Here is a 16215-nt window from a genome sequence, read left to right as displayed (position 1 = left end):
CGTTGCTAAATATAATTAAAATTAAGTGAATTTCCATCTCTCACTATTTCCCTTCTTTCCATTATTACAAAATTTATGATTTAAGAAAATTATAAGGGAATCAAGGCAGTATGTTACGTATTATAAAAAGAAAGTTATAATGAGCAGAACAGAAAAATAATTAGTAAATTGCAGGGCATTGTTTGTTTATCGTAGGTCCAGCGGGCCATGTCCACTGAGCTTTTCGCACTTCCAGCTATGATTTTTTTCTATCCAAGTACAGCTGTTGGCTTATATTCGATTTATCAGAACTAATTAATTATTCTATTATCATTCTTTATCGAGCTATGTGTGCCATATGCAATATTTAAAATATACCGTATATAACCTATTCTTATGAAAAAGATACTATTTTATTCATGTAATAACTGAAATTAATTATTTAAAGCACCGTTTTTAAATAAAATGTGTATTTTTATTCAATATTTTTTCACGTTTCAGGTGGTGGAGCTATAGAAATGTCCATTTCACGTTTCCTTAATGAGAAAGCAGCTGTCCTTGCTGGAATTGAACAATGGCCTTACAAATCTGTTGCTCGAGCACTAGAAATTATTCCAAGAACCTTAGCACAAAATTGTGGATCTAATACTGTTCGTGTGTTAACTGAATTAAGAGCAGTACATGCAGCCGGTAACACTACTTGGGGTATAAATGGAGAATTTGGAGATATAGTTGATATGAAAAAATATGGAATATGGGAACCATTGACCGTAAAACTTCAAACTTATAAAACTGCAATTGAAACTGCTATACTCTTATTAAGAATTGATGATATCGTGGCAGGAAGTAAAAAAATATCACCAGAAAGAGAGAACTCGACTCTGAAGCACAATCTTACTGAAGAATCTATCAAGGAATAAATATATAATATTTTTCCAAATATTGTATCTCTGAGGAAGATTGTGTAATAACGCATTTTATGCAATAAAATTAACTCTTTTTTTTGTAAACAATTAACTCTATCTTCAAGATTTGATTTAATAAGAGGACTTTCTAAACGTTTCAATTTTATATGAATTTCGACAAACATTACAAAAATTAGTTGCTTCTCGATAAAAATCGAAGTGCTCCGTTTTTTAATTCAATAATTTTTTTGTTATAGGATAATGATTTTTAATTTTTACATTAATAAAGAGTGATTCAGTAAATTTTTTAAAAATTTATTTATTCTTATTAATAACTAAAATTATATTTTGCTTTTGAATTTTCATAGAACTGTATTTCAACCTCCATTCAATTAGTTGTTTACAAGTTTTGTACATTGTTTCCCAAATTTGTGGACCATCTTACGTATTTGTTAGTTGTTCAAGTTGATAAATCATTAAGCCTGAAAATTATATATCCATATATTGTCAGTGAGCTCTTACGAATTAACAAACTCATATACGACGGTCGTTTGAAAAGTGCGTGCAAAGTCAGAGAGATGGCGCTACTAGTGCGTATCAAGGTTATTTTCAGTTAGTAGCATATCTTGTAAGAGCACACACCAAGTTTCAGCCAGATCAGCCAATTACTTTGCGTTTTATATTCGTTTCAATCAAAGAAATCGAATGGTTGTAAAAAAATGAACGAAAAAGAATTTCGTGTATTGATTAAACATTACTTTTTCAAAGGCAAAACACCTCAGGAGATTAAACAGAAGCTTGATAAACATTATGGTGGTTGTGCACCTTCGATTAGAATGGTTTATAAGTGATTTCAAAATTTTCGGAGTGGCCATATGAGCACAAAAGACGCTGAATGTTCTGGATGCCCTGTTGAGATTACCACTTCAGAAATCAGTGATAAAATCCATGATATGGTGATGGCTGACAGAAGAGTGAAGGTGCGTGAGATTGCTAGTACTGTACGCATCTCGAGCGAACGGGTAAATAATATTTTGCACCAACATTTGGACATGAAAAAGCTATCCGCTAGATGGGTGCCGCGATTGCTCACGATTGACTAAAACCGAGATCGTGTGAAGTGTTGCAAGAATGGTTTGCAGCTGTTCCAGCAAAATCCGCAAGACTTTAAGCGTCGTTTTATCACTGTAGATGAAAACAGGGTACATCACTACACTCCTGAGACCAAAGAACAGTATAAACAATGGGTTACCTGTTACGTCTCGTGCATCAACTACGAATAGCTAATGAATGAGACGTTCCAATATGTTGACTAGTGGTCGGATATGTCTCACTTATAAATATATGTGGAAATGTATGTCTGATGATTGTACTACCTTTAATTGTTGATAAAATGTAGCAGGCTCTAACTGCTTGTTGGATTGTATGAGTGTAGCAGGCTCTAACTGCTTGTTGAATTGAATAAATATAGCAGGCTCTAACTGCTTGTTGAATTGAATAAATATAGCAGGCTTTAACTGCTTGTTGAATTGAATAGGATAGGTTTGAATAATACTTGCACGATATTACTTGTAACAGTCGCGAGTTTATTAATTAAAATGATCATCAATTGTCGGACCGGTGTGTACGGAGTTGAGTCTTACAGGTACTTATTGACAGACTGACGGACTACTGATCAACTCCGCTCGTAATGATGTTCATTGCTTTTTATATGTTAATTTTCAGGTCAGTATCGAATTGTGACATTTTGTTTTTTGCTGAATATACATTCTTGTGCTCGGTGGCTTTATTTCGGAGTGCTATTTGTTTCGCGTTTTGTCAGCTTTCTGCTGACGTGTGAATATTTTAGCAGTTTTGAATTTCCTGAATATGCATTTGTTACAAAAGAGGATGTGTCGTAAGGTGTAACAACTTTATTTCGGAGTATCATTTACCTCGCGTTTCGTCAGCTTTCTGCTGACGTGCGAATAGTTTTAGAAGCTTTGAATTTCACGAGTGTGCAGTTGTTACAAAAAGGATGCGTCGTAAGACGTAACATACCAAGGGGGAATCTGCTCCGAAAAAGGCGAAGACAATTCCTTCGACCGGGAAGGTTATGGTGATTGTCTTTTGGGATTCGCAAGGAATAATCTTCATCGACTATCTGGAAAAGGGTAAAACCATTACAGGCGAATATTATTCATCATTATTCGATCATTTGAAAACCGAGTTGATAGAGAAACGTCCACGATTGGCCCACAAAAAAGTCCTCTTCCACCACGACAATGCGCCAGCTCACGCCTCAGCAGTTGTGGCCGCAAAACTGATGGAGATCGGGTTTCAACTCGTTTCACATCCCCCCTATTCTCTAGACTTAGCTCCGTCGGACTACTATTTATTCCCTAATATGAAAAAATGGCTGACGGGGAAAAGATTTTATTCAAACGAGGAGGTAATTGCAGAAACGAATGCCTATTTTACAGACTTGGACAAATCCTATTATTTGGAAGGGATTAATAAACTAGAGCAGCATTGGAAATGAAGTGTATAAGCCTAAAAGGAGACTATGTTGAAAAATAAAAAAGATTTATTAAAAAAAATCAATCAGTTTTTATTTTTGCACGGACTTTTCAAACGACCCTCGTATAAGCCTATAAATTTTTATCCAGTCCTATATATACAAATCTTAATTCGCTATTCAAATAATTAACTATTTTTATTATTTTAGCATATATACTTTTTTCAGTTTTCGACAATGTAATTCAATTCAATCCAATTCAAAACGATATCTGTATAAAAAATATCCGGCAGGCTAGCATTATTTAAATACATTTTTCATACAGTAAATTGTCTTTACCGCAGTATATATAAATTTTAAGTGCTTTCTGTATTCAGATGATAAAAAATAATGTAACAAAAATTAATTGTTAAAAACATTTATTATTATTATTATTATTGGTAGTAGTAGTATTTTCTTTAATCCAAAAATACAAAGTTTATGGATTGCTCCATATACATAAAGAGATAAGTAAGTAATTAAGTAAATAAAGTAATAAGTAAGTACATAAAGAGATAAGCAATTTACCTGTACAGAGGCTGGATACATAAAAGAAACTTGCATACTACAACTTATATATTAAATATATTCAGATTTATTTTATTATACATAAATTAGTTAGTTTATTTATTTACAACTTATATGTTACATTTGGTTTTCATTTCTTATATTACAATAGTGCCTCGTGTCCAGTTTGTGTAATTGATAATGTATGTGTTTTGTGTGTGTGTGCGCGTGTGTGTGTGTGTGTTTTGTGTATATGTACGTATGTAGGTATGTCTGCAACTCTTGCGTCCCTGTCTTCTGCTTCTGTCTGTTCAGCTTTTCTTCCCATTTTTCCGTTGATTAATCTTCTCTTCCTCTCTCTCTCTCTCTCTCCGAGATCTGCCTTTTCCGCTCTTGTTTTTCTCTTTCTTGCTTATTTTCTTTTCGACTTCTTGCTTTGTTACTTTCTTTTCCCCTTTCACCTTAGGCTTTACTTTGCTTTTGCTCTCTTTCTTGCTAATCATTTCATCAATCTTTCTCCTTATTAGGGCTTTGATACCTTTTTCTCATTTTCTATTGCTCCCCCTGCCTTTCCTTTCCTCAACCTCACTTATTTTCTTTAGTATCTTATTATTTGTATTCTTGTTTTCCTTTTTTTTTCTCTTCTTCGATTCTTCTTCTTTTACATTTTTGCTCCTGCATCCAATACCTGATTCCTCTCGCTTGTGTAGTTGCTAGTACTTGTGTTTTGTGGGTGTGTGTGTGTATGTATGTGTATGTGTATGTTTGCATGTGTGTGTGTTTTGTGTGTATGTTTGCGTGTGTAGATGTGTCTGCGAGTCTTGCGTCTCTGTCTTCTGTTTCCTTCTGTCCTTAGGGTCTTGAAATTTCGTCTTCTTGATTTTCTTTTTCTTTCTCTTTATTTCTTCTTCTTTTCCATTTTATCTCCATCATCCACGCTATCTTTTCTTTGCTTCCTATTATTATTTTTTCCCATTCTTCCCCTTCCTTTCTGCTTTTTCACATTTTTCTACTCTATGTGCTTCCAATTTTCTTCCTCTTTCATACACATTCTGCATCCCTTATTTTCTTCTTTTTCCCAATACCTGCTTCCTCTCGTTTCATTACCTAACCTAAACCTTTCCCTTATTTATAAGGCCTTTTATTCTTCCCTCTCCTTGAATTTTCTTTAATCTGTACTTTTTCATTTCTTCTTTCAGTTCTTTTCACTCGTTTATGTATCTTGACTTTTCTAACTCTTCTTCTAGTTCTTTTTCTTCTTTTTTCTTTAGCTCTTCTCTTGTTTCTTCCCAAAACTCTTCTCTCATTTCGTCTCCCTCCTTCCTCTCTCTGTATATTTTACTTTTTTCTGGCCTTTCCTCTCTCTCTCCTCCTTACCCATTTTATCTGTTTCATTTCTTTCCCTTTTCCTTAATTCTCTCCATGCTTCTTTTTTTATTGAGCCATCTCTTTCTTCTCTTATTTTGTTTTCATACCTCATTGCTTTTTCTAAAGCTGTTTCTTTCATTTTTTGTCTTCCTGTTTCCCATCGTATTAAGTAACTTGACGTGTTTCTATCTAATCCCAATAACTACTTTATGTATTTTAGTTCTAATCTATCTATTTCTTCATATCTCTTCCATCCCTAGATTTCTGCTCCATCCATAATCACGCTTTTCGTCAGTGCGTCGAACAGGTTCATCCTTAGCTCCCAATTTTCTCTAAATAGTTTTTCTCCTAGCCCCCATAGTCTTCCGAGTCCCATATTTATTTTCCCTTCTACCTTCTTTCTCTGCCTTTTATTTACGTTATTTCTGCTTATCACATATCCCAAGTAATTGTACTCTTTAATCATCTCTATCTTCTCACCTTCCCATTCGAATTCTTCTTCCTTTCCCCTTCCTCCTCCTCTCCTGCATTTCATCATCTTTGATTTTCCTACATTTAGCTCTAATCCCCTTTCTTCCAGGTACCTTTTTAATTTTTTCAGCATTGCTTTCATTCCACTTTCACTCTTTGCCATCATCACTATATCATCTGCATATCCTAATGTCCATATTTTCTTCCTTCCTATCACTACCCCTTCTTCTTGCACCTGTTTGATCTTGACTTCAGGTCGGCGAAGGCAAGATTAAATAACTTAGTATTCAAAGGGCACCCTTGCCTTACGCCTTTGTAAGTCTCGAACTCCCCAATTATTTCTCCTCCAACTTTTACATTACTCCCTGTTTTCTTATATATTTCTTCTATTCTTTTCTTAATTTTTCTATTTATCCCTTTCTCTTTCATTGTTTCCCATATTTTTTTCCTCTTTATCTTGTCAAAAGCAGCCTTCATGTCGGTCAAGAATACAAACAGTTTTCCTCCTTTTTCCTTTATTTCCTTCCCTATTATTGTTTTTAATACAGATATTGTATCCATTGTTCCTCTTTTCTTCCTGAATCCCATCTGCGTATCGCATAGCGTTTCTTTAGCTTCTAGTTCTCTTTCCAGCTTTTTCCTCAGTATTTCCGCATATACAGGGTGATTCAAAAACATATGTAACTAATAATTCCATTCGATTCGTCTCGAAAAATTAATTTCGAATTGTGTTCTTAGTTTTTCGATTAAATAATTAGGTAATTAGATAATTAGCTTCAAAGATCGGCCATCAGCGCACAGCTTTAGAAGAACAGGCGCTTGGTGGCGAGCGCGGAGCAGTGAGGGGGGGCCAGCGGCGCGCGCAGCCGCTGATTGCAAGCGGTGCTCAACCCAATCGTGCAACACGGAGCTCCCATGTCTACATACTGATATACGTATTCATTGATTGAACGCGTATCAATAAAAAGAACGGATCAATACCGATTGACTAATAACAATGATGTACGTGAAAGCTTTTGTGTTTATTTTGCGAAATAGGTTATTTAGTATTCGTAGTCGTCGAATTCAAACTCGCTGTCTTACTTAAGAATTATGTTCATTTAATGCTGAAAATCGCTGTGATCGGCTACTACATCATTGCTTTTTTTTGCTTTTGAGAAAATTGAGATCAATAGGTAGAGACGTACAGTGTGTTTCCAATTAGCTTGGTTATACGTTTTTTTAAGATTAAGAAATAAAATAATAATAAATAAATAATGACAACCCTCGGCTGAAAATTTCCATGAGGGAAATTCACTCCTGATGTGTCATCACACTTGGAACAAAGTCTCAATTCGCGTGTGCGAGACGATTTAAACTAGTCACACACAGGAAATCCATTCTAAAATTTCTCACGCGTGCGAATCGTATCACATCTGAATTTGAGACTATGGGTGAGACTCTAATAGAGCCTATAATAGAAGGAGCTTTAAATCTCCGAGAAAAAACGCATTTTGGCAAGTAGGCGGCTCGTAAACAAAAATACTGTCGCTACGATGGCTTGCAGCAACTCGGCGCCTCGAATCAGGTAAGTAAAATTTGAATTTCAGTAATGATCATTAGTCATGAAATTATTTCCAGCACATAATAGTTATAAAGAAAATATCGCAATGCTGAAGACTAGATCTACAATACATTGCGCATTTCTGAAATATTATTATCAATCTGACGAGCAAGCTACAATTATCAAAATAATTAGGATTATTGTAGAACGCATTAGAACTTTAAGTCGTAGTCTGGGAAGCGAAACGCTTTTCATAAAGTGCGTAAATGTGTGTACATCAATTTTTCCAAGTTGAATTAAGAATTATAAATAATAAAAAACTGAAAATTATAAAAGTCGTCGCCACTTTTCGGTGAAAAGAAATTCCAAAAACAAATTTCCATAATTTTTTTAAAAATCAATCTCTTGTTGCCCTGTTCCGTATGGTAACTTCATCGTTTAAAAAACCGACATACGAAAGAAGATCCGTAATGATTCAAAGGTGCCAGGCTGCTCGGAGAGAGTAGTGGATGTGGCGAAGGTGCGGATTTTGAGAAGAATAAACGAAACGGGGGATGAGGCTGGGGGGCATCAGGATAGACGAACGCAGTGCGACCTAAGAAATTATACGGACGATGGGAGGGATTCGTCCAAATAAGACGGACGAGCGGAAGGCAAGGTGTAAAAAGGCGGACGAGCGGAGGGCAGAGTATGAAAAGAGGGACGAGCGGAGGGCTGGGTGGAATAAGACGGACGAGGGGAGGGCAGCATATAAAAGGGCAGACGAGCAGAGGGCTACGTCGAAAAGGGTAGACGAGCTGGGGGCTGGGTGGAATAGGGCGAACGAGCGGAAGTCAAGGTGAAATGAGACGGACGAGCTGGGCATTACGTCGAAATGTAACGGACGAGCGGAGGGCTATGTCGGAAAGGGCAAATGAGCTGTGGGCTTGATGAAATAGGGCAGACGAGCGGAGGGCAGAGTAAAAGGAGACGGACGGGTCGGGGGGCCGTGTGAAACAAGGCGAACGCGCGAAGGGCTGCGTCTAAAAGGGCTTGCGAGCCGTGGGCTACGTCGAAATTAGACGGACGGGAAGAGGGTTGAGTGAAATAGGGCAGACGAGCGGAGGGCTGTGTGAAATAAGACGGACGAGCAGATATCTGCATCCTCAAGGGTAGACGAGCAGAGCGCTATGTCAAAAAGGGCAGGCGAACAGAGACCTAGGTCCCAATATAAAGAACGAGTGGAGGGCTGCGTCCGAGAGGGCAGACGATAAGAGGGCTATGTTAAAACAAGACGGACGAGTGGAGGGCTGGGTGAAATTAGACGGACGGTGAAAGGGAGACTTCGAAATAAGACGGACGGGCAGAGGGCAGCGTCATGAAAGGCAGCTGAGCAGAGGGCTACGTCATAAAGGGTAGACGAGCTGGGGGCTGGGTGGAATAGGGCGGACGAGCGGAAGTCAAGGTGAAATGAGACGGACGAGCTGGGCACTACGTCGAAATGTAACGGACGATCGGAGGGCGATTTCGGAAAGGGCAAACGAGCTGTGGGCTTGATGACATAGGGCAGACGAGCGGAGGACAGAGTAAAAGGAGACGGACGGGTCGGGGGGCCGTGTGAAACAAGGCGAACGGGCGAAGGGCTGCGTCTAAAAGGGCTTGCGAGCCGTGGGCTACGTCGAAATTAGACGGACGGCGAGGGGGAGACGTCGAAATAAGACGGACGGGCAGAGGGCTGAGTGAAATAAGGCACACGAGCGGAGGGCTGTGTAAAATAAGACGGACGAGGGAGGGCTGCGTCCAAAAGGGTAGACGATCAGAGGGCTATGTTAAACCAGGACAGACGAGCGGAGGGCTGCGTCTAATAGGGCAGACGAGCAGAGGGCTGCGTCGAAATTAGACGGACGGTGAAAGGGAGACATCGAAATAAGACGGACGGGCAGAGGGCAGCGTCATGAATGGCAGATGAGCAGAGGGCTACGACGAAAAATGCATGCGAGCGGTGGACAGTGTGAAATAGGGCGGATGAGCGGACGACAACGTTAAACAGGATGGACGAGCAGAGGGCTGTGTGCAATAGGACATACGAGCGGAGGGCTGTGTGAAATAGGGCAGAGAAGCGGTGGGCTGCATCCTGAAGCCTAGTGTGGCCTCAGAGGAAATACAGGCGAAGTCGGAGTTTTGTAACAAGCTTAAGACTAGCGCAGACTGCCCTTGCAATAGATTTGGACGGAATTCAGACTCGGAAAAAAGGGCTATGCATAGTGAGTAATAAGTAAAAACAAATGAGCACCTCTCCGGGGTATATGCGATTTTTGTGTTAATTGTTTGTGGAAAAAATTATAAATAAAAATAATTGCGAAAGAATAAAGTTTTTATATTAATGTCACGTGTACTGCGTACCCATCCATACTAGCCACCATAAAAATTCGTCGGAAAATGATCGGCGCGTATTTATTTATTTGTAAGCAGAAGATTTAAACCCATGTAAACAACGATGCTTAAAGACGTAACTCCGTTTTAGAAAATTAGTACCCGGCATAACAGCGTAAACTCGGCAAGCTTTTCAATTTGAATGAAGGATACGGGCGAACTCATGAAACTAAATTCGCCATCGTATTCTTCGTAAGAAAACTACGTTAAAGTCATGTACGTATATGAGTTGAAAAAAACGTTTCATGGATTGTCTTGGAATTTCGAGGAAAACTTTCGCCTGTGGATCGATCGACGTATGGAATTTGCTTTGTTGATATTCTTAGACTTTCAAATAATTTTTTTAACAATGTGATACGTGTTTTCCAAGTATTATTTATCGCAGAACACTATGGTATAATTTGTTGCAAAACTGAACTATTGCTAGAAACGATAATTCGAATTTGTCAGAAAATTTTTTTGATTTATTAAAGGTTTTTTAGTTCTAGTTCTATTTTTTCAAACTATACAACAAATATAATTATACCATCGTATTCTATATCTGTAAAAATTACATCGAAAACAGGTATCGAATTGTTAGAAATAATTTTAGGAACCCTCGAATATTCTACAAATAAAAGTACCATATACTAATTAACTGAAATAGCAGCACAACTCACCCAACATATCATCATATGAACACAAACGAGCTTTTATAAATTGGTGGATCTACCATTCAAAAAGTTCTGTACAATTGATATTTTTTGGAAAATATCAAGTTTTAAACATAATTTCCCAATTTTTGCAATTTTTTGAACTTTAAACTCGAATATCTCAAAAACACGATGACGGTTATGGCTGGATGCCACAGAAATAACTGTAGATATGTACAGATACATGTCAAAAGTTTATTAAGAGTAAATGGAGAAGTCAATTACATCAGTCAACGCTTTAATTTTCATGTGTGCATCATTTTCTTTGTGAAATGTTCTCATGTACTCTTTAAAAAGCTCTTTCTTTATCGGCAGCTTTTTCATAGAGCTGCAAGTGATCTTTCAGTTCAAACGGATAGCAATTTCTTTTGTAACATTTGTACGAGGTATTCGTGCCATTGTAAAATATTATTTTCAGAGACCCCGCATCAACTCTATCAATTTTGCCGGGCAAAATATCATACGTGCCGTATTTTGCCCATACGATTTGCCCCGATACAAAATCCTTCGTGGATTGACGACCCTTTTTTTTCCTTGAATTTCGATCAGTAGCTGAGGGTGGAGCATCTCTTTCCAGCGGCAATGATGGATTCGCCATGCTTGATGTCTAAAACATTTTTTTTTAATTATTTTAAGGACTAACCAACGTTTCAAACTAAAAAATTTAAGAAAAGCGTGGCAAAGATGAATTTAAAAAAAATATATAGCTTTGTGTTTGTATGTCCTTATTAGGTGTACAATTGATATTTTGAAACTTGTGACAATGAAAAACAAAACTTATTTTAAGTATTTTGAGCTGAAAAAAGTCTTGAGTCGATATTTTTATTAGAATAGTTTCTTCGCAGCAATAAACAAAGGTCTCAATTTTCACTTCGAGACCGACTGAAACTCTATTGGCATTACTTTGGCTGGTTCCGTATCAATGATTCCATTTTCATGAGAATTTGTAGAGAGATTCTCGATTGGTGTATTAGTCCTTAAAGGATTGGAGTTGATTGAAGCTGGCAATTGCATTCCTTCAGGTGGCAAGGATTCGTTGTCGAAAGTGTTGATACGTGAAAGCGACTGTCTTCTATAAAACAACATAAAAACGATCATTGCCTAATAAGTATTATCCTCACCATAATCACTGAAACAACGTTCGAGATGCAGTCCATGGTCGTCAATGAGATGGTTACACGTTAGTGTTTATGCGAGAAAATAAATGCATTTTCCGCGGTCTTTCGTGTTCAACTTCCTTGTAAAAAAAAATCGCTATTAGGCTGAACTAAAAAAAGGGAGATATATGTCGTAGATTCTACTTTTGCATAGTCTTCTATGAATTTATTTTATCAATTTTTTTTCTCAACAAAATTGTAATCTCAAAGTATTGATATAAAAGCTACAAGCAACAGAAGTAAATTAAAATTTTTAAAAAAGCAGATTTTTTCATTAGTAAATTGTTTGTTAACACTTACAAATACGCACATTCATTTTGGAATTTTAATTTTCACAAGATAAAATTATTGAAACGCTTTTATGAATTTTTATGAAATTTATGAAATTTATGAATTTTATGAAATTCGGCGACGTCGGCTGAGGGCACAACGCGTTTATTCATAAAGGCATTTTTAAGTTTTTTTTTATGAAAATTAAAGTTCAAAATTGATATCCGTATTCTTAAAGCGTCAACAATCAATGTGTAATGAAAAAATGAAAAAAATTATTTTTTCTGGAAATTTAGAATACCTATTTGTAGTCTTACGTTTGTTCATTAGTACTTTTGAAGTTATAATTTTGTATGAAGAAACAAAACTACGAAATAAAGATTGTAAAAGCTAAAATTTACGAAGAATATTTCCTACTTTTTTTTTGTTCAAGCCATCAGTATTTCATCTTTCACGACCGAATCGAAAACGAGAAACTGCGCGTAGAGACTATTTCGTAATCTTCACTTGACGTCCGGCGTATGCAACTCGAATATCGTTTAGTAGTTCACTGATGCCTTACAAAGATCGATCATCATAATCAAAATCAGCGTTGCTGCGCTGCTCTGTTGCCAAAGAACACAACTGGGATACATTGCGCAATGAAGATATAATTTTTCTATGTCTTCTTCTCCCCATACTTAGTATAGGCGATTGCGAAAGACCCGATGTACTGATTTCACTTCTAACCGCGGTAGCAGATGGTAGAGAAGATGGCATATTAATAGAGCTTCTTGACTTTTTTTTTTATAATTCTATTTAATATTTATAGGGTTGAAAAATACTCGTGAGCTTACGGATTTATATTGTTTTTAGAAAAATTATTTGGAGGTGACCGGATTCTCTTCCTACTGACTTTTATGAGTGTGGGAGGTGATGGAGGATCCAGAAAATTATTTTCTTTTTGAGCCATATCAGCACTAGACGCACTTGATGTTTCACTGATTGTAAAAAGAAAAAATAATTATAAAATAGAGGAATCATTTTCAGTTATGATTCAGATTATAGTTTGTGTGTATACGTGCGTGCACGCACATAACGAAATTTACAAAAAATTTAACTTTTCTGAAGAATGGAATTGAAATAAATGTTTTTAACGCTAGAGCTTCCGGACTTTTATGCCTTATTGCTTAAAAGATACTCGTAAAAATTTGAAAAGTAACTGGCAACATTTTTTCTGCGCTTTTAAATAAAAAGTTGACACAGGCACGCCCTCCTATACAATTTTATTTTACAATCAAATTGCATACATGATCTGCGATAAGCTGAGTGCTGCTCTACATTCGCGTCCCCTTTTATCTCTCTCTCAGACAAGGCACAAAATCACACACACACACACACGCACACACGCAAGCACGCAAGTGGGAAACTCGAGCCACGGCCGTGTACATACGCAACCCTATCACGCAACGCTCCCGCCTACACTTCGGCTCGTGTCCAAAAGGTTGAGAGCTGAAAAGTTGAGGCTGAACACTTTTTCAGGGACCACGAGTAGCCGAAGTTTTAACTCGAGAAGGGAACTTCCCGAGAGTGGAGTCTTTAGTTACTTAACGCCTCGCGCGCCCCATAAATGTCTTCCTCGCGGAACTCACCACTCTCCGGGTGGCCTGGAACTGACGCTAGAGCACAGCCTCGCAGCTCCAAAGCCGCCCCCGTGGTCGAGTCCTGCACCTCCGGGTAACCGTGAGCTGTCCCTAGAGCTATTTCCCCTCGCAGCTCCTGTTGCCCCGAGCTCGATCACGCTGAGCTTGTGAACCTTGCAGCCGAGTTAGGGCAACGACGTGCCAGTACAGAATACTTGCACCCCTGCTCATTTTCAATCTACAAACACCGTCCTCATCCCGCACGACTCGGGCTCATGTTCGCTGACCCACACCGCTAGCCGCGGCAGCACAAGGACCTTTGCGCCACCCAGGACGAGAGCAGCAACACCGCCGCCGGAGCAGCAGCGGCGAGCGTAGAATCAGTGCTCACCCTCTCGCTTACCTCCGCGATCGTGTCCGCGTTAATGCCCAAAACCCGGGCGTAACGCAAGGTCATATTTTTCAAAAATTATTAGCGATTTTGCCCTTCTTGAGTCGTTGATGAGTGTCCCATCATCAAAAGCACCATCGTATTCTACATTAAAAAATACATGGAAATCATCTATCATAAGTTATGAAAATAGTGTTTGATGTTCATGAAATTCAGAATAAGCGCATACCTATCACTTACCAACAGCTGAATAAGGGGAAAACCGGTGAATAGTTTTTAAAAAATAGGACTTTTTTCATTTATAAAGGAAAAAATGTAGTTTTCTGTCCCTATAAATGCTAAGCACTAAGGCGAAAAAAGTCCGGAAGCTCTAGCATTGAACATTTTTTTTCAATTCCATTATTTAAAGAAGTGCATTTTTGACAATTTTGAGTGTCTTGAGTGCGTGCTTTTTGCAATTCGTTCCGCGGGAGTGTTTGGGTGCAAGCTTTTTGCATTCGTAAATTGTTACCGATCCTCTTCGACCAGTGAGAGTCCAGCCGATTGCTTCTTTGCCTTCTTTGTTCCCACAGTTCTGTTAAGACATGCACGAATATAATTTTTTATCTGGAGTACATCATCTGGTGTGACGACGCCATGAGAATTTTGAAAGGAGAGGAGTGCATCTATATTTTTTCCTTCTCTTCTCAACCAGTTTCTGAAAACGTTCACCCAAGGATCATTCGCAGATAACTTGCAGCCATATATTTTTTCTAATGCCCACACTGTCTTGTGCAAACCAATATTTCTTGGATCTTGGTTTATGTTATGTTGACTATACAAACTGAAAAAAAAATGTAATATTCACATTACGAATAGGGAAGCTGAGAATAAAGCTTCAGAATTTTCGAAAATTAGAGAAAAAAAACTGTCTGACTTTTTTTATATGTTAAACTTGAAAGTATTCCACGTCAGCATGAATTTTTTCAGTGTTTTTTTCCGTTGAAATATTAATGGAAAAAAATGACAAAGTAAGTTGCTTATATACGGGCTCTTACGAAGAGTAAAATAAACAAAACGAATTGATAGAGTGAATATTATGAAAACCGTCTAGTTAGAACCGAAGTTAGAATCGCGATTTCCGTTGAAAATCATTATTAAATAATTAAAACGCGAGTGGAAATTATTGGTTGTCCGGAAAGGTGCGCGGGGAGCATAGCGACGCGCGCGGCCAGAGCGGACCCCCGGTCCTGCCCATCCCGCGGAACACCATCGAATATACATTAATTTAATATTTAAATTGATGTTCTTTCAATTATTTGTTAAAATTTCGTCTCGAAAAATCATAGATTAAGGTAACAATTGTACCTATACATTCATGTTTTGCGTTACATTACAGCCATGTAATTTAAAAAGTTTATATTTTTTAATAAAGATTCCGATGGGACCTTAAATCAGAAACGAAACGTTAATGAAGAATTTAGAGTTTTTATTTGAACATCAGGGTTAGCTCTCACGACTAAAAGAATATCAATTTAAACACACAACGATGGAGAGTGGAACAAAATCAAGTTTAATTTGTGACAGGGCTGATAGCGATGTTCGCTAACCCTGTGCGCGGCACTCTCCTCGTACGGATATAGCGGCCGAGCGTGGCTGTGGTTAACATAGCATTCACGTGCTCGTGTCGTTGCAGGGCCTGGAGAGGGGAGAGCGCGGCTGGCGGAGAAGACGGCGCGGGAAGGAGCAAGAGCGCGAAGAGTGTGAGAGAGAGAGAGCGAGAGAGGAAGAGGAATGGGCGAGAACGCGGAAAGCGCGGCTCGCGCCGCGAGAATTAAGAGAGCGGGAGAGATTGAGGACAGTGAGAGAGTGACCGTACGCTAATAAGGTCACGGCGCGAGATACGCTAGAGCACGGAGAAAGACACCCCAGGACGAGAGAAAGAGTTTTGTGGCGAGTCTCCGGCTGCTGTTCGAGCAGCCTTCCCCGGCGATCATCATCAGACGCCTGAGGAGCCGATCTCGGCCGCCAGCTGCCAACCAGCCGCCGCCGGTGATTCAACGATCTCCACTACCGGCAGGACTGCGATTTCGCCGTCGCCGGCTCTCCACCAGCGAGCCGCGGGAGGGGCCACCCGGTGGGTTTGTTGCATCTCTATTCCGCGACTCTCTCTCACGTACCAGCTCTCGCCCGGTGTAGCGCCGCGAATTGAATTGTCGCGATTGTTAGTTGAGCGAATCCGCTCCTAAATGTTATACACTCGCCGCGTATGATAGTTGAGCGTATTACGCTCCTAGTCGCCGCCCGCTGTCGCGTTGTGTGGATTGAGCGAACGCGCTCACCATTATTTTGAGGGTGCGAGTGTATGTCTGCGCGAGTGCAA

The 16215-nt window shown here is 38.8% G+C and overlaps 1 protein-coding gene across 1 annotated transcript in view; it reads left to right on the top strand.

Annotated features, from left to right (window-relative positions):
• LOC131675500 (T-complex protein 1 subunit gamma) overlaps positions 1 to 1167 on the top strand; it is a 248971-nt gene extending 247804 nt beyond the window's left edge. The window contains exon 5 of the mRNA XM_058954506.1: positions 481 to 1167. Coding sequence (XP_058810489.1) covers positions 481 to 899 — 419 coding nt within the window. The 3' untranslated portion in view covers positions 900 to 1167. The remainder of the gene's footprint in view (positions 1 to 480) is intronic.
• The last annotated feature ends 15048 nt before the right edge of the window (positions 1168 to 16215 follow it).

Source organism: Phymastichus coffea, unplaced genomic scaffold (genome assembly GCF_024137745.1).
Source record: "Phymastichus coffea isolate CEN01 unplaced genomic scaffold, Cenicafe_Pcof_1.1 PCOF00024, whole genome shotgun sequence".
Taxonomy (NCBI): Eukaryota; Metazoa; Arthropoda; class Insecta; order Hymenoptera; family Eulophidae; genus Phymastichus; species Phymastichus coffea.
This window is presented reverse-complemented; position numbering and strand designations above follow the sequence as displayed.